The sequence below is a fragment of the Zeugodacus cucurbitae genome, chromosome 6, assembly GCF_028554725.1.
Source record: "Zeugodacus cucurbitae isolate PBARC_wt_2022May chromosome 6, idZeuCucr1.2, whole genome shotgun sequence".
Taxonomy (NCBI): Eukaryota; Metazoa; Arthropoda; class Insecta; order Diptera; family Tephritidae; genus Zeugodacus; species Zeugodacus cucurbitae.
Window position 1 is genome coordinate 23582659 of NC_071671.1, and position 25846 is coordinate 23608504.

A 25846-nucleotide genomic window follows, 5' to 3' on the forward strand; every position below is an offset into this window, starting at 1 on the left:
TATTTTGAAAACGTGAGCTGTAAATTAAAGTTTAGCGGCAAACATGAATTTTGAGAGCTTACAAATTTAGCTAGCTAATTTGGAGCATATATGTACTTGTATATTTGTTAGTGGCTACATAAAATTTTACTAAAGTTATTAGCTATTCTTAGTAGGTTCAGAAGCGGAGAGCTTAACAAATGTTGATGATGTTGAAGAGATCGTAATTTGAGTGCGATAGTGTAATAAAAAGACTACGATGCTTAAAAGTCAAAAGACAAAACTGTTTGGTTAATTCTGCACGTGACAAATGACAGCTGACAGTCGACATTTGCTAATGCATTTTTAGATCTTTATGACGTCAGAATAACCATAGAGAAATCTAAGGCTATCAACAAAGCTCTAATATATTTTTAAGTAATTTAGTTTTTTAAAACAATATTTTCAGACAACTGACAGCTGAGAGCTTGGGCTTTTAGTTCAATAACCTAAGTTTTTTGTGATATTTACAAATATATGCGTCTTAAATTTTCAACTCTATTATAATTATATTTTTGTTATTGTATTCCTAAGTGCATCTCCAATATAGGCATTTCTGACAATTGACAGCTTTGACTTTTTGATTCATCAGTTTTGTACTTATTTTTAGAAAAAATTAATTGTTAATAGAACTAATTAAACAAATTAGAATTAAAACTTCATTCGACATTTCGACAATTTAGTTTATCTCTACCTCCTGTCTATTTCTGACTAATGACTCTAGTACCTTTATTTAACAGGCATTCTTCTGATAGTGTTTTCCTTCAACTTATATATATGACAAGTGACAGCTGACAACCATACATATTCTGACGTCAAAAACTTGATAATATTATATAATGTATTAAATATTAAATATAATTTTTAAGCATTTATTTTAAATTTCAATATACTTTATATTATTTTAATTTCTGAATAATACAAGAAGTCAGCCGTCACTTGTCATAAATATTCACAAATTATGCAATGAAAATTCAATTATTATTGCGTTAAATAAAAAATATCGCGCTACATATTTATTTTTACAAATAGTAAATAATTTTTCTTCATGTTGTACCGCATCATGTCGCTTTTACGCTCTTTATAAATATATGCATATTTATTTCGCGCGGTGTATCCTCGCTTTTCATTAACACCTTCTGTATTTCGCATTGAATATTCATTTCGCAAAGTGAAGTTGTAAATAAATGCAGATTAATAATATTTATATAATTTATTATCGTTATGCATTCTGTGCTCAATAAGACTCTGAGGAAAAATTCAAATTTACGGGAATCATAAATATTTACACACAAATAATTGGTGTAATGAAATAACAGCGAACAACAAGGTGTATGGAGCTTGTAGTGAAAGCCAAAGTTTCGTTTGACAAAAACAAAATAATAAGTACACAAAAAAATAAATAAAAATTGTTTAAATTTTGGAAGTTAAATTAATATTAATAAATATTTTTAGTATTTAAAACAGTATATATAAAACAAACTTTAAATTATTTAAATTCGATATTTTTATAATTAAAAAAAATAATAAATAAATAGAATATTAAAATTATTTAAATCGATTACATATTTCATTGTGGTTGATTTATAATTATTAAATATAAAAAAGCAAAATGAGCAAAAAAATATAAACTAAAATTAATATTAAAAAAATTAAATGATATTGTCTTAAATAATATTGAAATTAGAATAAAAGAAAAAAATATATAAAGAAATTATAGAAATTAAAATAAAAAGTAAATACGAGGGCTGCTATATATATTTCTGGCCTAGGCAACACTAAGTGTTGCCAGGTGCAATCTGACATTTCCATTGGAAAGTTTGACATTTTTTAGCATAACATCACTCAGAACGTTTTGTCATTTAATCGTGAATTGTTTTATTTACAGGGAATTAAAAAATTCATCTCGGCCAAAAAAATGGAATTAACTCGTGAACATTTTCGTGCGATCGACGTGGATTATCGCGACAAGAGTGCATCGATGAACTAAAATCTTTGTATGGCTATGAAGCACCATCCTATAGCACTGTGAAAAACTGGTACAATGAATTCAATCGTGGCCGACGCTCGCTCAAAGACGAATTCCGTGAAGGTCGTCCAAAAACAGCCGTTGTGCCAGAAAACATTGATGCCGTACGTGAACTGATAATGCAAGACCAATCATGTAACATACCTTCAGATAGAGGCATGCCTATGCATTTCTCCCACCAGCATACATCCGATACTGCATGAACACCTGGCCGTAAAAAAGGTTTGTTCTCGTTGGATCCCGCACAATTTGTCAATCGCTCAAAAATAGGCTAAAAAAAGTGCTTCGAAAATTGGTTTGAGCGCATGCAAAAGTGTATAAATCTTGATGGAGAATATTTTGAAAAACTTGATAAATATTCATATTTTCATTATTAGGCCAGAAATATACATAGCAGCCCTCGTATATGAGTATTTTTGCTTTGCAGAAAAATATAGTCGAGCTTTGCAATATATTTGCAATATAGTATATTGGGGATATGTTATCATAATGTGAGGTCATACTGCAGCAATAATCGAAATTTCGCAAATAGTGTTAGGAAATCTCTCTCAGGGGTAAAACCGTAACCACTGTAAAACCGTAAATACAGTTTGTAAATCCGAATGTTGTTGTTGTTATCGGCATTATGTTGCATATGTATTGCCAAAGCTGTTAAATATGTTAAAAAACGCTAATGTCTCCTAGAACTATGCAATAAAAAATATTAGCTGTTATGTTTATACAATATGAAATAGCATGAGTATTTGAGATATATTCACGTCAGTAAAGAATTCCAAAAAGACGTTATCTCGGATTTTGAAAATCTATTTTACCTATAAAATATGCACTTATAGCCTAAAAGTATGCAATAATCTAACCAAAAGTGATTTAGATGAAGTTTATATGTCACAAATCTACTCAAGGGTTTCACTCGGTTTCAAAAAATCGATTGAATCGAGAATGTTCCTTTAAAATTTCCAGTGAAAATTTCAAAAACTCTTGAAAGTATAGCCGAGTTATGATGGAAGCGTCAGGCGACGCCGAGAGCTTCTCAAAATTTTAAACGCGTTTTTCTCGAAATAGTGTTTCTATGACTGGCGAATGAGGTTACTCAAAACCTATTAATTCGGTGAAGATCTTCTGTACTTTTCAACTTGATTTGTGGCCGAAAAAAACGCGATAAAAAAAATTAAAGGTCCATCATTTTGTTAATTTTTGTGCGAAATTATAATTTTTTTTCTTCATTTCTAAGTCTTCAAATAAATGTATGCAAAGTTACAACCCTAAAAAATTATTTATGTTCATTTACCAGCCCATTGAAAATCGTCAAAATTTTAAATCGAGAAAGGGGAGAGGGGGGGGGGGGGGTCCCCTCTAAAATCTCTTGAACCAATAATAAGAGCGAATGGAGTAAGAACCTTAGATAAATTTGCTTAGCAGAAAGAAACATTTTCATTTAATCCCTTTAAGTAACGGCATGAGGTAGTTTTAACAACATAAAATGTAAAGAATATAATTTTATATATCTCAGGAAAATTAGCTATTTTTTTCATTTAATACTTGTACGAATTCATGAAAAGCTACAACATTTGGTTTTAATTATATTCTAAAGTTTTGAAATGAACTTATATAGAGTGTTATTTTTTGAAATAAAACTTATATTTTGTTACATTTTTCTCAAACTATGTCTATGTATTTGTATGCTTTTGATTTGTCTAAATATAACATATGTATATGTATTTATTTCATAAATATTTTTCTGCTAGTACAATTCAAACTAACTAAGATTTTGGTTTTTCAATAAAGTTTGAGGCTTAAAGTAAGTAACAAATATTTTTTTTTAATTTTGAATTCAAACAAAAAAAGCGATGAGAAAATATCTCTGTGCAGTTAGTTAAATTTATGAATTTAAGGAGTAAAAATAACTCAAAAATAGCATTTTTTCACTTTCGAAATTAATGTTTTAAGAAAGTTGAAAAAATTATTGCGATATTAAATGCGTGTGTGTTACAGTAGTTTACTATACTGTTATTTGATTTTATAAGCGATTTAAAGTCAATTTGCATTTATAAGCAATACGCAGCGTCAAAATGGAAGTTATCAGCAATATTTTGTACGGAAAAAATCTCAATGCGGTTTGTTCAAAATTTAGAACATTTTTTTTCAAATTTCCTGAGTAATTATGTGTGTGTTATGTCTTTCGAGCTTCATTTGGCAAACATATGCCGTTTAACATTTTATACTAAGGACTAGCATTATCTTGCGATAACTCCATTTTAGATTAACCGTCTTAAATCTCTACACTTTCTTCTGCCTTCTCTCTCTCTTCATTAACAGTAATTTATTTTGTTTGTAAGCGCTTTCTTAGGAAACTAAACCACATTAGTGCAGACACTTCTTGCCTTATACACCCCTCAATTATCGCCAGTTCCTTTTAATTTCTCATTTGTTTCGGCTTGCTTTTGTCTTTCAAACGCACGCACATCGGCCAACGTCATGCCATACCACTCGTCAATCCAAGTAAATGCCTGTCTGTGACCCAGCAACAACACATCGCGTATGCTACGTTGTATGAAGTCTTCCACTCTGGTTTGTAAACCCCAAACCTCGAAGGAGGCATTCACCAGCTTGTAGGAACACATAATGGGCTCATCCGTACTGCGCCAGCCCTCGATGAGTGGGCCGCGTCCTGGTTGTTATACGTACAATAAATAATAATTCTATAAATATATTTAGTGTCCACACACCTGTTTTCTCAGACTTGAAGAATTTCGGATCTTCCTCCTTTTTGTAGTGATTCTGATTGGAGAGCTCATCGAAAGCAATGTCGACGTCCTCCAGTAAGCGTGTCTGCAATTCCTCTTCACTGAGCGCCAGGCACTATAAGAATAGTTGGATTAAATATTTCATAATTCTACATAAATATAAATAACGGTTTTTGTAATGTACTTACGTTTTCTGAGCAGCCATTGTTATTCTCGTATTTGGTTTTGATTGTGATGCTTAATTTTGGCACGAATGAGCACTATAAATACAACAAAATCAATTTGTTTTTGTATAGAATTGTTTGTGGAAAATAATATATTTGTACTTACGGTATATTCTATAATTTGCGTGAGAGTAGGCAACAGGTGCACGCACATGAAAAGAATCAAAGTGTTTGGTTGATGGAGAAATTTTCAAAATTATATTAGAAGAAGTGTGAGGGGCGGTTAATTGTGGGGGTGGTATGGAAAAGTGAAAGGTATGATATGACAAGATGAAATTGATAATTGTTCATGTAGAAATTTTAGTATATAATAAAATTTTAGTATAAAAATACTTACAAATCACACTTAATGGACAAAATTATATTAAATAATTTAATACAATACAAAAAAAATTTAAAAAATATATAAAAAATTCAAATACTTTAATTAATTAAAATTTTTTTTTCATTTAAATCAAGGATATTTGTTTGTAAATAAATTCCACACCAATCTAAAAAAAATCGACAAAATATCGATAGTTTGATTGAAACGATGACAAAATATCTACACAATTAATAAATACAAACTTAATACATAAATTTCATAAAATTTTGAAGAAATGTAAAATAAATTCTAACAAAATTAGCTCGAATACCACAACTTTGGTTTCAGAAATTATACTAAAAACTTTATAAAGCGCGTTAGTAAAAAACAAAATGCTAAATTAGCACACATAGAGAACAACTTTGTAGTTAAAATATTATTATTTATGATCAGTATAAGCATGTGCACTACTATATACACGCATATACTGAATCATGTTCGGAAATCCAACAAAAAAGTTATCATTAAGCTTATCATTGGCAATTATTTACACAGAATGCTGTTGGTTACACAGCGTCAGCGTAGCGATGGGTGGAGATGATAGATAACCACTAGCCTAACAACTGTTAGGCGCCTGCTACACGTGCAGTATTTATCGTGATATTTCCTGTATCGCGATATTTATTGAACGTTTAGCATGCAATATTGATGGATCACGATCCATATCACAAAATATTTAAATATTTTGAAATCCATATCGCGGATCGTGAATAGCGATATAAATATTGAATGTGTAGCATATTTTGTGATTTACAAGTCCGAATTGGTGAAATACAACAGTGCCAAAATTTTAAAATTAACTTTATTCTAATAAATGAACATGAATTATACTGTTTACAATTGAATCTTTGCCAGAGCTATGCAACTCATCTGCCAAAGGTTTTTTGATAACTTCCAAATATTGGATACATATAATGAATTGCTGTGGGAGCAAAAACAATAGCCAAACTTAGGTTTTATTCCGAAATTTTATGAAAAAAAATGTACGAAAAAATAAACAAATAAATTTTTAAAATATTTTTTCTAATGAAAACACTAACAAAATCGTATAAATATTGAACGTCTAGCAGTCGCGAAGTAATCCATCAATATTCAATATAGATCGCGATCCAAATATCACGATACATATTGAAGGTGTAGCAGGCCCCTTATACACACACTTAATCGATTCAATAACAATGCAGTGAGCCAAGTAGCTAAACGTTTTTAGTCAATAATCAATTATTTTGTACGTACGTATGTAAACAAACGACACATACATACATACATATGTTAGCCGAGAGTTTATTGACATTACACTGCACAACTAAAACATATATTTCTAAAAGTTAGAGTAAAAGGCGCACAAAAATACCTGTTTAAAGGTATTAGAGTCAGATAAGCCCTTAGTTACATGCAGTTGATGGAGTATATACAAGTAAACAAATTGTTGGTAGGCGTGTATAGACAACCATCAGACGGTATTAACAACCAAAGGACACATAACATAGTTGCAAATGTTGCTACTGCGGTAGACAACCAATCAACAATGTATGTATGTAGAGTATTAAAACGAAAATATTAAGCGTCAAACAGATGTGTAAATTCACACAGAGAGCCAGCAGGTGTCGGCAAAGAGTGTACAAGTGGCGCCAACACTGCAATACAACTATGGTCATTAGTAAGGGGGTTAATGATGAAGACATATATACTTTAAAGCGCATGAAAAAGGAAGGCTTTGAGTTACATATACATAAATACTTGTATAAAAGTGAATGAGGAAATATTTAATGTACTGCATATATATTTAGATATTCAATAGCTCAAATAAGCACATGCCGTATTTCGTTTAATAACAATTATTTGAAGTAAACACGCAATGCATTCACTTTAAGTTATTTTGGAAGTTTATTTATAAAGATAATTGCTAGCGTGTGGAATGACTAGCAGCTGTTACGCTGCATGTTTAATAGTTTTACTTATAGCGCTCGAAAACCACACAAAATCAATCAAAATTAAATTATTTATTAAATTGTTTGCATAACATTCAATTAAAATGCGAAAAATTTAATGCCGCACACACTTTGCCAACAACGGATTGTGTGGGGTTGATGTAGAAATGTACAGTTTATGCTGTGGCAACCACAATAAGTGGGTGAGCGGGTAGATTTTTTTATTTTAGCTATAAATAACTTGCTGGAAGAAGCGCGAAATGCTTGGTGCGTGTTTGTGTATATACGTGCGACAGTAAGCTAGCGTTGACCATTAATAATAAGCGATGTGTAAGAGTAAACGTTGAAATAGAAGGATAATGAATGATACTTAATTAAATGGTAGAAGTAGCGGTGGGTGTTTTAAAAATAAATACAAAGTGTATGAAATGCATGTGACTGAATGAGCTTGAATTAGATTGGACTTCAATGTTTATGTAACAATACCTGTTATTGTGAAAGGATAGTAGTTCCAAGACTTTTCTGTCACATAAAATACACGCGGGCAGACGGCTTGTATCCAATATGGTAAACGACTGTGAACAGAAAAGAAACACATTAATGAAAGCGATGAATTCACTCTTAATTTAATACAATTTAATGTAAGCACCATTTATAAACCTAAAACAACACACTTAACTCTCTCACCTTGATAAATGTATGCGTTTTTCTGTGTACTGTCCTTTGCCATGCACGGGATCCTCACATTCATAAGTCTCCACTACTTCAACGCCTTCACCTTCACCAGATTGTTCCAAGCTATGACGGGCTATCATATACAGCTGTCCAATGCGATACTACGGTAGGTGCAAAGTGCAAATGCATTAAATAATGTTCATCTACAAAAACCCCACACATTTCTTACCTCTTCCACTGTGAGTGGCATGCAAATACGGTATTCCTTGCATAAGACCATCTTGTCACTCACAGCTTTGTATGGGTTATTTGTTTATTAATCACAGTTCTTTGCACTTTCAGTTATGAAATAGTTTTATTACTTCCTTGTCTCAATGATATATACGCGCACAGTAGCTGCTCCAACTAGAAACAACATCCGCATCCGTTGGACTACAAATGTACAGCGCTATTTTATAACCAATGTCGAACAGCTGTTGGGGTTGCTGGTGCATGCATGGAAGTCGATTGCGTAGTAATGGTATTTTGTTGTTTTGCTGGAATGATAAGTTGTGCACTAACTGATAATTTATCGATAATTTTGAAAACGACCATATAAGTAAATAATTATTTAAAAAATGTTTTATATAAACTTGAATCATCAGAAGTAGTGAAAAATAATATTTAGTTGTTCCCGAACTGTTGGGAATGTTATTTGCATATAATTTTTAAAAATATGAAAAAGCGATAACAAAAGTTTTAAATAATAAAAGCATATTTATATAAAAAACCTACAAAAAATATTGGGTTTATTATTTTAAACAAAAACGTTGCTTGTTATTAAAATGTACCTTCTATCTACACTTATCGATAATTCAACCGAAAAGTTGAATTTATTAGCAATTACAACTATGTGGCAACGTTAAAAATTTGTTTTTGCCACTTGTGGCATCACTATCCATCTATGCAACACTGTTTAATTTTTTTGAGACTGGGAATATTTTTCTGTATTGCGTTTTTTGCTTTGCTAGTGAAAATTAGTGAATATCTGCAGCTGCTATTACTTCTCGAAAATAATAAATATTATTATTTAATATCTATATATTTGTGCTTGTGTAAACTAATAATATAAAGGTAATTGAAGTGTTAAAAGTATATAACTTAGTGTGCATTGCAGATTTGGAATAGAAATTGTATTTTGTACCTATGTAGTTGCCCCTTTCAATGGCAATTCAAAGTAATAACATTGATCTAAATTTGCATTTATGTGTGTCTGATGTTTTTTTTTTCATTTCATTAGTGCACCCGTATACAAAAAGTTGAAGTTAAGTGGTTACTCACTATAAATAGCAGCACAAAAACGCCAATACAGGCATTTCGATGCTAAGGATCCGCATCAAAATGGGTCCACAACAGCGTAATAAGGAATGGACATGCTGCTTTGGTTTGCATGTCCACACCGCCACCATTATGATTGGCCTTTGGCATTTGGTAAGTTTGATAAGTACTCATATCTAGAAGATATACCTGTATGCATATATTTTTATCTATACGTTGCGTGGTTTGTGTGTGAGATTTTCGTGGTGCAGTATTTGTCTGTTTACTTTGGCCCAACGTTTTCCTTGCCGGTAGCAGTTGTTTCAGGCAGGGCAGATGGGCAAACAAATAGCTTAGGTATGTAAAGTCATTGAAGGAATGAAACTCGTGGCGTTGCATAGTGGTTGGCATTTATAGTAATGGTAGGCAATAACTGAGACCGATGTTCATTGATTGCTTTCTTTTGTATACAAGCGAAAGTAAATTGTAGAAATGACGTTAGCACTCATTAAAAACAACAAACAACACTTAATAATTGTAGCAAAAATAATAATTGATTATTGCCTTATCGCAGCTGCAATGCTATCTAGATTAATCGAAAAGTAGAATGTATACAACAATACAAAAACAATGTATAAACTAGAAAAGTTAAACTTAAAGAAACATTTTCATAAACATGGCTAATTAATTTCGTCACTCAAGTATAATATATAAAGTGTACCGTGTGTTATGGCTTTTATCCTACTAATTTTTCTACAGTGTTTATATACTATACATGTTTACATACATACATACATATCTATAGTACATTTTGCTAACTAAGCATGCTGATAATTCACAAGCAGATATTGCTTTGGTGGCTTTTTCCAGTGCCTAAATTTTGTTTATTTGAGGGTTTCACTTTTTAATAGCCAGTTCACGTTTAAAAACAATGAATGCTCCGCGCAGCATATTCAAACTTAAAATGTGTGTGTTTATACATACATTTGTATACAAAACATAATAATTTCAAACTGAAAGTTTATTTTACTTTAAACCCAAGCTTTTGTTGTTTATGATTCGCCCTAAAGCATCAAATAAGCTGCGCTTGTTGCTCGTAAGAAATCGCAGCTAAAAGATTTATGCCTGCTCAACGCATCAAATTTGTACAATAATTTGTCATATAATGTGTAATTATATATATTGTTATGATGACTCACAAGATAATAGACGCTTAGCGGCAACTTGTCAAACTTGCTCAGTGCTAAGACAACAAGAGCAAAAGCAAAGAAAAGGTATTAGTGTACATATGTATGTATATACACATGTATATAGAGCTATTTGTTAGAATTGTCGATATGTATGTATATTTTTAAAAATAAACATATTAAACATTTCCAAGGTAGCGTTTGCAAGCAAAGCTCAATTGAAATTTACGGCTTAGACGATAACCTCATGTTTAACGTTATTTATGTGCTCAGTTTATTGATTATATTGAATTGAAATGTATTAGTTTGATGTTTTAAAGTCTTTGGAGCTATACGTTGGTGTTTAGTTAACTTTGTCTGACTTTACTTTACAAAATATGGCAGTTGTACAATGGAATTTCCGTTGCATAACCAAGCTTAGTATTTATACTATGTAGATTCTAAATATTACAACAGCATTTGGTGAATCTCTTTTATTATATTCTGTGATAAGAATGTGCATACATATACATATATATATTTGATTTATATGTAAGAGCATGCCAGCGCCATTGTTTCTCAATTACAATGCTTGCCATGCATTTTAGCGATTAAACAGCTGAGTGGCTGCTTATTGACTCAGTTTTCTGTTGTTGGCTTTATAGTTTATTATGACTATTGTGTACATATGTATATATTTTTAAATAATATGATAGGGGTAATATGATAGGTATTGTTCAAATGATGCTTGTTTTTGCCGTCTTCTTATCTGTACACTGTTTGTGTTTTAATACTAATTACATATGCATGTATGTACATATGTATATTTGCAATTTATTGTTGTTGCTACCGTCGTCGCTGTTATTGGTGATTTACAAAACATTCTGTATTAATATGTAAATGTATTGCTATATTTGGTGGTGACGTTATTTTAAGTTGGAATAATGATTAAACAACCAGATTAACTGTAAAAAGTGAACTCTCCGCGCTACTTATACACATATTTAAAAATATTTCTTTGGGCACATAATTGTTATACTTTGTGAAAGTTTATTTGTTTACTTTTTTGTATCAGAATATTTTATAATATTCAGCAAATTTTAAACAAATAGTTTTTTTTAGTAAGTTTAATTCCATTGGTACTATTCGTATACTCATACTCTATACAATTGTATAGTTATTTGAACAACTGTTTTTAAAGTGTAGATATGCTATAAAATATACTTTAAACGTAAAATGAGTAATTTATAAAACTCTCCAAAAGTGTAGAGTTATCAAAATTTTGCTTTTAAAGTGCTTGACAGCGTACATTATTCTTTAATATTGCCAAAGTATTTATTTTGCCTTAAAATGCATACTCTCTCTCTCCAAATTTGTATATATATATATATATATTTGGCGTAGGAACCGCTTTAAGCGATTATAGCCGAATCCACCAGAGCGCGCCACTCATTCCTCCTTTTTGCTTTTTGGCGCCAACTGGAAACACCAAGTGAAGCCAGGTCACTTTGCACTTGGTCTTTCCACCGGAGTGGAGGTCGTCCTCTTCCGCGGCTTCCTCCAGCGGGTACTGCATCGAATACTTTCAGAGCTGGAGTGTTTTCTTCCATCCGTACAACATGACCTAGCCAGCGTAGCCGCTGTCTTTTTATTCGCTGAACTATGTTAATGTCGTTGTATAAATCGTACAGCTCATCGTTCCATCGTCTGCGGTATTCGCCGTTGCCAATGTTTAGAGGACCATAAATCTTGCGCAAAACCTTTCTCTCGAAAACCCCAAGAGTCGTCTCATCGGATGTTGTCATCGTCCACGCTTCAGCGCCATACATCAGGACGGGAATAATGAGCGACTTATAGAGTTTGATTTTGGTTCGTCGAGAGAGGACTTCACTTTTCAATTGCCTACTCAGTCCAAAGTAGCACCTGTTGGCAAGAGTGATTCTGCGTTGGATTTCAAGGCTGACATTGTTGGTGTTGTTAATGCTGGTTCCCAGATAAACGAAATTATCTACAACTTCAAAGTTATGACTGTCAACAGTGACGTGGGAGCCAAGACGCGAGTGCGCTGACTGTTTGTTTGATGACAGGAGATATTTCGTCTTGTCCTCATTCACCACCAGACCCATACGCTTCGCTTCTTTATCTAGTCTGGAAAACGCAGAACAAACGGCGCGGTTGTTGCTTCCGATGATATCAATATCATCGGCATACGCCAGGAGCTGTACACTCTTGTAGAAGATTGTACCCTCTCTATTTAGTTCTGCAGCTCGTATTATTTTTTCCAGCAATAGATTGAAGAAGTCGCACGATAGTGAGTCACCCTGTCTGAAGCCTCGTTTGGTATCGAACGGCTCGGAGAGGTCCTTCCCGATCCTGACGGAGCTTTTGGTGTTGCTCAACGTCAGCTTACATAGCCGTATTAGTTTTGCAGGGATACCAAATTCAGACATCGCGGCATAAAGGCAGCTCCTTTTCGTGCTATCGAAGGCAGCTTTAAAATCGATAAAAAGATGGTGGGTATCGATTCTTCTCTCTCGGGTCTTTTCCAAGATTTGGCGCATGGTGAATATCTGGTCCATTGTAGATTTTCCAGGTCTAAAGCCACACTGATAAGGTCCAATCAGTTCGTTGACGGTGGGCTTTAGTCTTTCACACAATACGCTCGACAAAACCTTATATGCGATATTGAGGAGACTTATACCACGGTAGTTGGCGCAGATTGTGGGGTCTCCCTTCTTATGGATTGGGCAGAGCACACTAAGATTCCAATCGTCAGGCATGCTTTCTTCCGACCATATTCTACAAAGAAGCTGATGCATGCACCTTATCAGTTCTTCGCCGCCGTATTTGAATAGCTCGGCCGGTAATCCATCGGCCCCCGCCGCTTTGTTGTTCTTCAAGCGGGTAATTGCTATTCGAATTTCTTCATGGTCGGGTAATGGAACATCTATTCCATCGTCATCGATTGGGGAATCGGGTTCGCCATCTCCTGGTGTTGTACTTTCACTGCCATTGAGCAGGTCGGAGAAGTGTTCCCTCCATAATCCCAGTGTGCTCTGGACATCCGTTACCAGATTACCTTCTCGGTCCCTACATGATAATGCACCGGTCTTGAAACCTTCTGTTAATCGCCTCATCTTTTCATAAAATTTTCGAGCATTACCCATGTCGGCCAGCTTTTAAAGCTTTTCATACTCACGCATTTCGGCCTCTTTCTTTTTACGTCTGCAAATGCGTCTCGCTTCCCTCTTCAGTTCTCGATATCTATCCCACCCCGAACGTGTTGTGGTCGATCGCAACGTTGCGAGGTAGGCAGTCTGTTTTCTCTCCACTGCGGAACGACAATTCTCATCGTACCAACTGGTTTTTTGGCGTTGCCGGAGACCAATTGTTTCGGCTGCAGCGGTATGCAATGAGTTTGAGATGCCGTTCCACAGCTCCCTTATATCGAGATGCTGATGAGTGCTCTCAGAGAGCAGGAGTGCAAGTCGAGTAGAAAATCGTTCGGCTGTCGGTTGTGATTGCAGCTTTTCGACGTCGAACCTTCCTTGTGTTTGTTGACGGGCGTTCTTTGCTGCACAGAGGCGAGTGCGTATCTTTGCTGCTACTAGATAATGGTCCGAGTCAATGTTTGGTCCTCGGAGCGTACGCACGTCTAAAACACTGGAGACATGTCTTCCGTCTATCACAACGTGATCGATTTGATTGCGCGTGTTTCGATCAGGGGACAGCCACGTTGCTTGATGAATTTTTTTATGCTGGAATCTGGTACTACAGACAACCATATTTCGGGCCCCAGCGAAGTCGATCAGCCTCAGGCCGTTTGGCGATGTTTCGTCATGGAGGCTGAATTTTCCGACTGTTGTGCCAAAGACACCTTCTTTACCCACCCTGGCGTTAAAATCGCCAAGCACGATTTTGACATCGTGGCGGGGGCAGCGCTCATAGGTACGTTCTAGGCGCTCATAGAAAGCATCTTTGGTCACATCGTCCTTCTCTTCCGTTGGGGTGTGGGCGCAAATCAGCGATATATTGAAGAACCTCGCTTTGATGCGGATTGTGGCAAGACGTTCATCCACCGGGGTGAATGCCAATAAAAATTTAATAATTTTAAAATTTTGTTATATTATCAAATATATTTTTTAATGTAAAATGAGTTGTTTATAAAACTCTCCAAAAGTGTAGAATTCTTATATATCGGCTTTTAAAGTAAAATGAGTTGTTTATAAAACTCTCCAAAAGTGTAGAATTCTTATATATCGGCTTTTAAAGTGTTTGAAAGCGTACGCTGGTTTTTATTACAAAAAGAGGATTTATTTTGTCCTCAAATGCAATGTTATAATGTTTTTAGTTAGAATTTTATCATTTTTAACAACAATTTTTTATCTTCTACACAGAAAAAGTGGTGTTTGTGGTTTTAAAAGCAGCAGAAAACTACTAACTTAAATATTTGTTGGTTGAATTTTCTTTACTGGCATTAATGGGTTTTATATTTTTAATAAGTTATTAATTTTAAGAATTCTGTATTTTTTTACATGAAAAACTGAGATGTGTTGATTAATTTTAAAGCAAATTTTTTGTGAGAATTTTAAAACGAATTTTGGGGTTCATGACACACAACAATTTAATTATTTGTCCAGATGCGTTCGTTTATTATGTAAACAAAATATTTTAAAATCAATTTACGTCAATGTAATTTCATTAAAAAGTGCTTATGTTTAATATTTTTATTTGTTTTTCGTTTATGTATGTATGTATTAACAAATACAAATTTATCAAGCGGTCAATTTTCACTTCGCATTCGCAGAAGACGTCTGTGTTGGCGTGATAAATGCGCGACGTCGTGCTTACTAAGTGCGGATAAGTCGAGTTTAATATATGCACGCGCATGCACACACATACATACATACATACTGACGTCTCCAAAGCGACTGCTTGGACTGTATGCAAAGTCAGCTATTGTTATTGTAATTGTTGCTGCGGTTTATTTTTTTTATTTTTATTTAAAATAATTTTTTCTCAACTTCTGGTGCTGATTTTTTTTTGCTTATCGTGAACTCTGTGTCGTCTGCGAGACCGTTTGTAAGCGCTTGCTGTCGTCTGACATGCCACAAGTTTGTATTGTAGTAGCATAAATAACGTTGGGAAATGTAGGCAAATATTCAGTGAAAATAAGCAGCGCCGATAAGCGTTAATCAACACTTTGTAGAGATAAGAATGCCATCAGAATAGTAAAATAAACAGTAACATGGTTATGTAAGCACATTATTATTATTGGTATTGTTGTAACTCAGGTGTGTGGAGAGTAGGCATAGGCCACTGTAGACTATCTTGTTGTATGCTTGTTGACTTGGTGGTCTCTTTGCTGTGGAGAGTTTTGAATATTTATATCACCTGAGGTGCCAATATATATATACATATATATATTATAGCAATGATGATATTTACACTTTTTTTGGGTTCAATTTGGGTTAGTAGGGGGCGGGGCCACGCCCACTTCTCCAAAAAAATTACATCTAAATATGCCCCTTCCTAGTGCGATCCTTTGTACCAAATTTTCATGGCTTTATTTGTGGCTTAGTTACGGTACTTTATGTGTTTTCGGGTTTCGCCATTTTGTGGGCGTGGCAATGGTTGCGCCCATCTTCAATCAACCGTTATGTGAACAGAACTATTATACTCTCTTAGCAACTTTGTTGCGAGAGTATAAAAAAAACAGTTCTGTTGTTGTCATGTGATAACTAAACGAAATGCTTTGAATTCACGATGAATAGTGGTGTAGATGATAAGAAGATTGGAATAACATGGTAAAGGATTATTTTCATCTTGGTACAACAACAATAAAAACACCATTGTCTTTTATATCACTAAAAAATGCTGTGTGTTCCCAGTAGAAACATCACTATTAAAGGCACAAGATTCAAATAATTTTTAGCACATTGAAGCCACTGAACCTTCAGTAAGCCGGCTTTAGACCGGCGCATCACGCTTCAGCAACAACACACGCGTGACATCAAGAGAATTTCTTATTTTTTCACTCCAAACGGACAGACGTTTTATTTACATGCCGGTATACCGAGTATTTTTACAATTGTCTGCAGTCCTGTTTGTTATTCTCATACAATGCGCTAATTATTATGTAAAGTTTAAGAAGTAAAGATGTGTATACTGAATTATAACAAAAAATACAAAAAGTGAGGAAAAAAAAATTGAAATAATATTAAAAAAAGAAATATAATAAATAAATATATAAAATAAATAAATATATCAAAAATACAAAAAATTAAAAAATATGAAAGCATAGTTAAAATCTAAACGTATACAAACAATATTTAAAAAAAAAAATAAATAAAAAATACTAAAAAATAGTAAAAATAGAAACAATCAAAAAGTATAAAACAAATATTTTAAAAATAAATATATTAAAAATAATATAAAAAATATTAAAAAAGAAAAAAAAATATTTATAAAAGTAAAATATGAAATATTAAAATTTTTTAAATATAATTTTAAATATAAAATAATAAAGAAGTGTATTTGTTATAGAAATTTTTATACTTTTTTAGATGTGAAATAAACAAAAATAATTATTGACAAAATTAAAATAAATAAAAAAACAAATATTGGTCAAGCCCAAATATAATGTATAACTCCCCGAAATGACTAAAGAAACTTTGTCTGACAGCGCAAGCCTACAAGCTGTGTCTATTACATATATATGTATTTTAATACCCACATCTTTCTAGTATAAGCCTCGTTGCTTTTGTCCTATATTGTTATACAAGTTTATATTGAGTAATTTTTTGTCAAGTCTCCGTTCTATTTTTGGCAAACAGGCTTGTTTTTAGACTACAATCAAGTTGAGTAGGTCAGACAGCTTTGCGAAACGCTAAAACTGTCTCCATATTGTACGCTGGTCAGCACATTTCAGACGAATATTTACAAAATTGTTGTTGTCTTGTGCTTGTGTTTGTACACTTGATTTGCACAAATTCGGCGCAGCGTGTACACATTATTTACTTTTGATTGTTTGCATTTATTTAACAAATAAGTACAATTGTATTAATATAATAAGTTATTTATTAATCTTTTGTATGCACTCCCTTTTGTGTTTGCTTACAATTATTATATTTTGATTGTATTCAAAACTAATGCAAATCATATATATTAGCGAGTGATTTTTACCAAGAATAAGAAAGTGGAGATTTTTTAGAAAACGCATAGAGCGTATAGAGGATCGCTTTAAATATTTCTAAATAAAAATTTAAAGTTTTTATGGTAAATAAAGAACTCTACACTGAGTGGAGATATTTCGAAAATGCACTATGAAGAGCAAAATGCAATTTTTTATTGATTTTCAGTAAGCTTGTATTAATTGAAACAAAACATATTACTTTTTAAAATGTGTAGAGTTTAAAACAAATAAATTTATTATTCCTGAGGAGTGAATATTCAATAGTCTTTATAATTAGAGAGTTATATATTAGCTTTATTTACTGTTTAATTGTTATGGAGACTTTTAGAACGAATTATTGAAGTCTCCAAAAATGTAGAGTTTTATAATTTGCTAAATTTGAGGAATAGGTTTCTTCCGGTATTTTTAAAATTTTGCAAAACCTTTTAGCAGAAATTATTGAAGTCTCCAAAAAGTGTAGAGTTTTAAAAAAAGTGTTTTGATGATTTTTCAGCTTTTTAAAGAAATTGTGATGCTTGATGATTTTAACTACAACCTAATATTGCTTTGTCGTACTTTTATTTATTCTCATTTCCTCTTCCTTTCACAGTTTCTAAATATCTTGGCACTCAGTCTACTCGCTGTAATATGGCGCAATCCGCACATGATGGAGGAACTCGAGAGTGGTTACGATTATACTGTGGATTTGAGCGCACCACCATTACCCACACCACTAAGCAAGGTGGATCCACCATATCCCTATCGTGATCATTCGCTCAGCTATCGCAAGCAATATCGTAAGTGTTAATAGATTAATTCGTTTTTTCATTGTTATACATATGTATATATTTATATTGTAGATAACTTTGATATGGGCGGCCTGGTGTGCACCTGCATGATTGCCATTACGCTAATGATGATTTACGGCACACTCAAGGGTAAACCCTCACATCTCTTGCCATTCTTCTGCTTGCAACTGTTCGACTTTGCCATCACCACGTATGTTTTTGGAATGAAAATCTTACAATTATTATATATGTTAATTCAACAAACTTCTTCTCTAGACTCACCGCGGCCGGTTACATCTGCTATCTGCAAGCCATACACCGTCTAATTGCCGAATCGCATCGCTTGCCATGGCGTGAGAAGTTGCTCGAGATGTCACAAGAAGAGCTCATGGTCATCGTTTTGGTCGTCTTCATTTGCATTGTTTTCTTAAAGGCCTACGCCATTGGCATCGTCTGGCGTTGCTATAAATATCTTACATTGCGCCAGCAGAATCTGCGCACGCTGCTACCGTGTGTGCTGCCCGAACTGGGTGGTGCCGGTTTGATGGGTAGCGAGGAACGAGCCTACTCCACACTCTTGCCCAACTACGATGAGGCTATTGCACAGTATATGAAGCAGGCGCCACCACCATCCTACCAGGTGGCCATGTCCAATTATCAGCGTGTCGATGCGCAATTGGATAACACTGCTGTTGCTGCTAATAATGCGCCGATTGTTGACGGTGCTGCAGTGGTCACTGTTGATGATACCATGGACAATAATAATGATACGCCGAACAACAACAATACAGTGCATGTAAATGCCAATACACCGCCAATGCGTCGCAATGAGGCTGACGCTGGCGCTGAGGGCGTTGAGCTGGAGCATGTCGCAGTTGTTGATGCCCCGGCTGCTGCTGCTGCTGCTACTGCTCCATCAGCCTCTGGTGAGCTGACACCACCACCATCCTACTTAGATGCTGCTGCTAGGATTTCGATTGCCGACGCACAACAACTCGTTGCGCCAGCTGCTGAACGTCCAGTAGAAAATAGAAATGAGAGTCAGGCTTAAGCTGGTGTGGGAGTGACGGAAGTGTGGTTTTAGGTAGTGCGTGTGTGTAGGGAGTTGCCAAGTGTCGGATTTTAGAATTTTGGGTGCAGTAGAGCGTACTTTTGGTTTCTCAAACAAAATAGCTGTGGAGAGTTTCGGGGTTTTCGGTTAGTATGCAACAATCTTGTATTGTGTATAAGTGTATTGTGGAGGTACTGAAGGTGAATTAGTTAAAATAAAGTGCAAGACTAACGCAGGGAGAGTTTTCGTAAATGATTTTTTTTGCAATTAAAAATTTCTTTTTTTAATTTCACATTAAAATATTTTCAAATTACATTATTTTCAAGCTAAACAAATTTCAAATTTCAAAAGAAGTTTTTTTATATATTTTTTTTTAAATTAAATTTTTTAATTTAAACTTTTTTTAAAGCAAAGTTCTCATTTTATGTGGACTAGTTAATGCAGTAAAAACGTTTAGCGTAGTTTTTTTGGGTGTAACAATTTGATTTGAGTGCAACGCTATTTTTGTTTTTCAAATATTAAGAAATATTAATGAAACTTTGTTAGTCATTAATATACAACAAAAAAAAAAAAAAATAGCATAATAACAATATTTATGCAAAAATACCACAAAAATATGAATTGTTAAAAAAATTAACACAAATACATTAGGGTTATCCTTAAAGCAACAGCTATAAAGTGCTAAGCAGCTGAGTTGCATAAAATTAAATTAAAATTTCAACATTTTCGCTCTAAATGTGCTCTAATATCAATATACACCGCAACAAAAAACAAAAACAAAACAATAAAATTATAAAACTATAATAGTATGAATGCAAAACAGGGTGATGCAAGTGAAAGTGAATTAAATCGAATAAAAAAAGAGTTTTTAAAAATGAAATGTGTACTGAATGAAACTAAAATGCAAACAAGAAGGAAGAAAATAAAATATTCAAATTAAATATTAAATTAAAAAAATAAATAAATCAAATATAAATAAAAAATAAAAGTAAATAAATACAAGAAATTGAAGAAAACAAAAATAAAAAATTTAAGAACAGAAAAATAAAAAAATTATGAAAATAAAAATAAAATAAAAAATCAAAGAAAATAAAAACTAAATATTAAATTAAATAAAAATGAAAAATTAAATAAAATAAAACTGAAAAATTAAATTAAATAAAATTTATACAACAACTACTTAACCAAAAACAAAAAAAAACTGGTGCATTAGTAGACACTTGAAATGCATAATATGGCTATAGCATATACAATACATACAAAAACAAAAAAAAAAACATATTTGTGGCAAAAAATTTGCAAACATTTAAAAATGTCTAAAGAGTGAAGAGTAGACGGGCGTAGAGGCAGCAAATATATTTGCGTTTTTAATACATGTAAACAAAAAAAAAAACAAAAACAAATGTCCAAATCATATACTAAAACAAAGAGTAGCGCAAATATAACCAAAAACAAAAACAAATTAAAACAAAAACAAAAAAAAAATAAAATAAAATTGATTTGATTTTTATGATTTGCACCTACTTATCTATCGCACAATTAATAAATAAATAATCAATGTTTATGGTTAGCGTGTCTTGTCGATATTTTTGCGCGTTTAACAGCATTTTTAACGTTTTCTATACATACAAACAAACAAAAACAACATACATGCAAAAGGATTGTTCTACATTTTACTTTTTTTTCAAACTTTTTTTTTACAAAATTTGTTTGTTTCCAACCGCACTTCACAGCTACACATGCGTACATACAAACAAGTGTAATAACTTTGTCAATTAATTTTTGTGTTTGTCTTATTCAAAATTATTTTCCTCTTAGCAACTAGTTTTAGTATGTATTTTTTAAAGTTATACAACTTTCTTTTTGTAGTATTATATAAGATTTTCGTATTGTAATTATTATAATTAAAATGTTTATTAACATCATTCAATTCAATAATTATTATTATAGATGCACATTCAAACATTATACATATATATTTTAAATATTATATTAAATAATATAAAGAAATATACATACAAACATACATATGTACTAAAGAAAAAAATATTGCGTAATCAACGTCAATGTTAAGCAAACAATATTCATATTCGAATAGGGTAGTTAACGGTATGATGATATGTCAAAGATGACTTGTGGAAGTGTAAACGAGTAAAATAAATACACAAGAAAAACAAAAAAAAATATATTTTTATTTTAAAATTTTCATATTTTAGATTTTACTCTTTTCGAAATCGAAATCGAAAATATTGAATTTCGAAAACGGAAATTTTCGAAATTATTAGAGATCAACTATTTCGTTGTCTCGTGTTTTCAGTATCAACTCGACAAACAAATTTGGCTCCCTTAAATTTTTTAGTACAGGCATACAAGTTTGACCGCTCGTGAAAGAGTAAACGAGTATACTTAACATGCAGAAAAAAACTAAATTACATTTACTTATAGATTATTTGATTCATATTTTCAAATTGGAGACTTAATTTTTTTCGAAATCAAAAATTTTCGAACGAAAATATAAAAGTTCGAAAACGAAAATTTTAGAATTAATTAATAGAGTTCAACTTTCCTTATGGTTATCGTTTTCAACACTAGGCCTATAATTTTTCCGCTTTGAAAAAAAAAAAACTTATGTGTGCTTATGGAGTGTGGTTTATTATTTTCAAATTAGAGACTTTATTTTGTTCGAAATCGAAATTTTTCGAACTATATACATACATATATAAAAGTTCGAAACTAAAAATGTTTGATATAATTATTAGAGGCAATTTTTTTTGTGCCTAGCATTTTCAGAACCAACTCAACAACAATTTTTGTTCCCTTTTGTTTGTTAGAATTTTTTAATACAGGCTTACAAATTTTACAGCTTGAGAAAGAGTAAACAAGTGAAATAAATACATAAGAAGAAAATTCTATGTGCTTTTTGGTTTTTAATGCTTATTTTCAAATTGGTCATTTAATTTTTTCGAAATCGAATTTTTCGAACTAAATATAGAATATCGAAAATTTTAATTTTTTAAATCTAGTTTTAATAATCGATAATAGTCAACTTTTTTATGTCTTAAATTTTTACTGCATATTTAACAACAAATTTTGTTTTTACTCAAGATGGTTGAGTTGAAATGGTCGTAAGTCAGTATATGTATTAAGTCCGACTGAAGACTATTACCACAACGATCTTCCTCAAAAACATTTCCGAGTATATTTTATGCTCTTACAACAATATGACAACAGTAAACTCTTTACCTAATTAAGCTCTACTTGAGTATCGTTCGGTATAGAATATATTCGAAGTACACGGCATGTAAAAATCAATATGTGTGAAAAATCTCTTTCCAGTATAGATCGCCGTCCCTTCCTAATTCTTTCCCATAACAGGAATGGACCCTGAACCTTCCGTTATCTCCTTTCAAATGTTTTTTCGATGTTCCTGGAGAAGCATCAATTTGAAAAACCTTGATGAGTGAGAGTATTTAAGATTGCTAGACTTTGAATACAATCACAATCTGCGCCAATTACCGTGGGATAAGCCTCCTTAACATCGCTTATAAGGGTCTATCGAGCGTACTGTGTGAAAGACTAAAGCCCACCGTTAACAAACTGATTGGACCTTATCAGTGTGGCTTTAGAACTGGTAAATCTACATCTGACCAGATATTCGCCATGCGCCAAATCTTGTAAAAGACCAGTGAAAAGAGGATCGACACACACCATCTCTTTGTCGATTTTAAAGCTGCCTTCGACAGCACGAAAAGGAGTCGCCGCTATGGACCTCTCCGAGCCGTTCGATACCAAACGAGGTTTCAGACAAGGTGACTCACTATCGTGTGACTTCTTTAACCTGATGCTGGAGAAAATAATACGAGCTGCAGAGCTAAATAGAGAAGGTACATTTTTTTTTAAGAGTGTACAGCTACTGGCGTTCGCCGATGATATCGATATCATTGGAAAACACATCCGCGCCGTTAGTTCTGCTTTTTCCAGACTGGATAAGGAAGCGAAGCGTATGGGTCTGGTGGTGAACGAGGACAAGACAAAATATCTCCTATCGTCAAGCAAACAGTCAGCGCATTCGCGTCTTGGCTTCCACGTTACTGTTGACAGTCATAATTTTGAAGTTGTAGATAATTTCGTCTATCTGGGAACCAGCATTAACATCAATAACAATGTCAGCCTTGAAATCCAAGGCAGAATCACTCTTGCCAACAGGTGCTACTATGGACTGAGTAGGCAATTGAAAAGTCCTCTCTCGACGAACAAAAACCAAACTCTACAAGTCTCTCATCATTCCCGTCCTACTTTACGGTGCAGAAGCGTGGACGATGTCAACATCCGATGAGACGGCACTAGGAGTTTTCGAGAGAAAGGTTTTGCGGAAGATTTATGGTCCCTTAAACATTGGCAACGGCGAATACCGCAGAAGATGGAATGATGTGCTGTATGACGACCTTAGGCGACATTGACATAGTTCAGCGAATAAAAAGACAGCGGCTACGCTGGCTAGCTCATGCTGTTCGAAAGGACGAAAGTTCTCCAGCTCAGAAAGTGTTCGATGCAGTACCCGCTAGTGGAAGCCGGGGAAGAGGGAGACCTCCACTCCGATGGAAGGACCAGGTAGAGAGGGATCTGGCTTCGCTTGGTGTAACCAATTGGCGCCAAACTGCCAGAAGGAGAGACGCGTGGCGCGCTGTGGTGGACTCGGCTATAACCGCGTAAGCGGTGTCTACGCCAGTCAAGAATAAGAAGAAGATACTTTGAATACATATTTGCAAGTGATTCTTGTAATTGTCCATCAGTCCTAAAGTTTCACAGGCGCAACCTTAGGATTCGACCGAAGATTTCTATACAAGGGATTCACTAATACCACTTTGTTGGTATTAACAAAACTAATAAGCCAGAATTATGTCGAACATCATCATCAAAATATCCTTTTTGTCCAAATATCTTCGCAACACAACAACTGAATTTAATTATTTATATACATTTATTTCATCAAAATAATATTTTTATAACATCACATAAGCGACTTAACCGCGGAAGTGTGGCCATGAACGGATTTCGGCGAACAAGTTGTTACCAGGGCACTCGGTGGCGCCAACTTGACGATGACCGTATAGAATGTAACCAGAACCGATTTGACCACGAGCGACGGCATCAGCGAGAATACCCTTGGCGGCAGCGATTTGACCAGCAGTTGGACGATCGTCTGAAAATAAACACACAAAGGACACATATTGCATTAAAGTTGTTAAGGATATAAAACATTCAAAACTCACTGTTGTAGTTGCCCATGAAGGATATCCCAATGGAGATACCGTTCCAGTTGGAAGCATGAGCACCCATCGAGTTCCAGCCACGACCCTCATACACTTGACCATCACCACCGATCAAGAAGTTGTAACCAATATCGGGCCATCCCAAAGAGTCCATGTGATAGCTCTGAATGTTACGCATCTGTTGGGCGCAGGAGGCTTGGGTGGAGCAGTAAGCGCCGGCGGTGTGATGAATAACGGCATAACTCAAGTAGTTGTTCAACCAAACACGAGTCCTAGGCTGACGACCACCCCATTCGGCACGGGAGATGACGCGTACGCTGAAGACTGCTTGAGCACAGCAGAGCACAGCCAGCAGTGTGATGAGAGCCTTGGCAGCCATAATTTTTTTAGAAGATTTCTATTAACACTTCGATTGCAAAGCGGTAATTGATGGCTGTTGTGGCCGAAGTTGGTGGCTTTTATACCAAAATAATCGATCACTTAATTTTTATTAATAGCATAAAATCTGATATATATTTAGACACTTTATAATCTATGCTGCGAGACGATGTGGTAAATCAAAAGTAAGCTCATATTTTTCTCAATGAAATATTTTCCACTATGTAAGTCAATGAGCTACCTCAATCAGTTAACTACTAGAAGCTTTATTGCCTTGATTGAGGCGCGTTGTTTTGATAACGAGATTTTTTGGTAGTGATTTGAGTTCAAATATACTTAGCTATTTGCCACCGGATGTTTACCGGCATGCTGTTAAAGTGGGGTCATAATTTAGAGTTCGAGATATCGTCTCACTTATCGCACACATGCCACACTTTCTTCTTCTTCCTAGATTTCTAGATGTCTACCCAGTGACCGATCAAGTGAAATTTGATGCAGCATGAATTGTTGTTTTTCTCATTTCCTTTCTTCAAAAATTCTATGTACATGGAATATACATAGAATATAGAAAATTTTTAATATTTGAGTTATGATTGAAAGTACAGAGTTGTGACAACTTCTTGGAGCCAATGCGTTGATCTTTTGTTAGTTCACTCATTTATTTCAAGAAAGCATCTTTCAAATATATCTTTTTTATTGAAAGGTATCTATACTTCAAAAACTGGAACGTTAGCA

General features: G+C 33.7%; 3 protein-coding genes across 3 annotated transcripts in view; 1 reads left to right on the top strand and 2 right to left on the bottom strand.

Moving 5' to 3' along the window:
* Positions 1–1757: 1757 nt before the first annotated feature.
* LOC105210733 (cytoplasmic phosphatidylinositol transfer protein 1) overlaps positions 1758–25846 on the bottom strand; it is a 324861-nt gene continuing 300772 nt past the window's right edge. The window contains exons 3-9 of the mRNA XM_011181869.3: positions 8215–8521; positions 7998–8146; positions 7797–7885; positions 5122–5129; positions 4980–5051; positions 4774–4906; positions 1758–4715 (exon numbers count right to left, since the gene is read on the bottom strand). Coding sequence (XP_011180171.1) covers positions 4441–4715; positions 4774–4906; positions 4980–5051; positions 5122–5129; positions 7797–7885; positions 7998–8146; positions 8215–8265 — 777 coding nt within the window. The 5' untranslated portion in view covers positions 8266–8521 and the 3' untranslated portion in view covers positions 1758–4440. The remainder of the gene's footprint in view (positions 4716–4773; positions 4907–4979; positions 5052–5121; positions 5130–7796; positions 7886–7997; positions 8147–8214; positions 8522–25846) is intronic.
* LOC105210732 (lysosomal-associated transmembrane protein 4A) lies at positions 8938–21644 on the top strand. The gene is made up of 5 exons (XM_011181868.3): positions 8938–9098; positions 9265–9455; positions 18232–18418; positions 18482–18620; positions 18686–21644. Exons 2-5 carry the CDS (start codon positions 9345–9347, stop codon positions 19458–19460), a joined length of 1212 nt encoding a protein of 403 aa, XP_011180170.1. The 5' UTR covers positions 8938–9098; positions 9265–9344; the 3' UTR covers positions 19461–21644.
* LOC105210731 (peptidoglycan-recognition protein SC2) lies at positions 24419–25172 on the bottom strand. The gene is made up of 2 exons (XM_054233014.1): positions 24734–25172; positions 24419–24663 (listed from the first exon to the last, which is right to left on the bottom strand). The coding sequence occupies exons 1-2, from the start codon at positions 25110–25112 to the stop codon at positions 24485–24487; spliced, it is 558 nt and encodes a 185-aa protein (XP_054088989.1). The 5' UTR covers positions 25113–25172; the 3' UTR covers positions 24419–24484.

What these genes read in the sequence shown, in the direction of transcription:
- LOC105210732 (XM_011181868.3), top strand. Translation starts at nt 9,345, where the DNA reads ATGCTAAGGATCCGCATCAAAATGGGTCCACAACAGCGTAATAAGGAA. An exon ending in CAGCTATCGCAAGCAATATC is followed by an intron (nt 18,419 to 18,481) that starts GTAAGTGTTAAT and finishes TTTATATTGTAG; the next exon opens with ATAACTTTGATATGGGCGGC. An exon ending in TTCGACTTTGCCATCACCAC is followed by an intron (nt 18,621 to 18,685) that starts GTATGTTTTTGG and finishes CTTCTTCTCTAG; the next exon opens with ACTCACCGCGGCCGGTTACA.
- LOC105210731 (XM_054233014.1), bottom strand. Translation starts at nt 25,112, where the DNA reads ATGGCTGCCAAGGCTCTCATCACACTGCTGGCTGTGCTCTGCTGTGCT. An exon ending in CTTCATGGGCAACTACAACA is followed by an intron (nt 24,664 to 24,733) that starts GTGAGTTTTGAA and finishes GTTTATTTTCAG; the next exon opens with ACGATCGTCCAACTGCTGGT.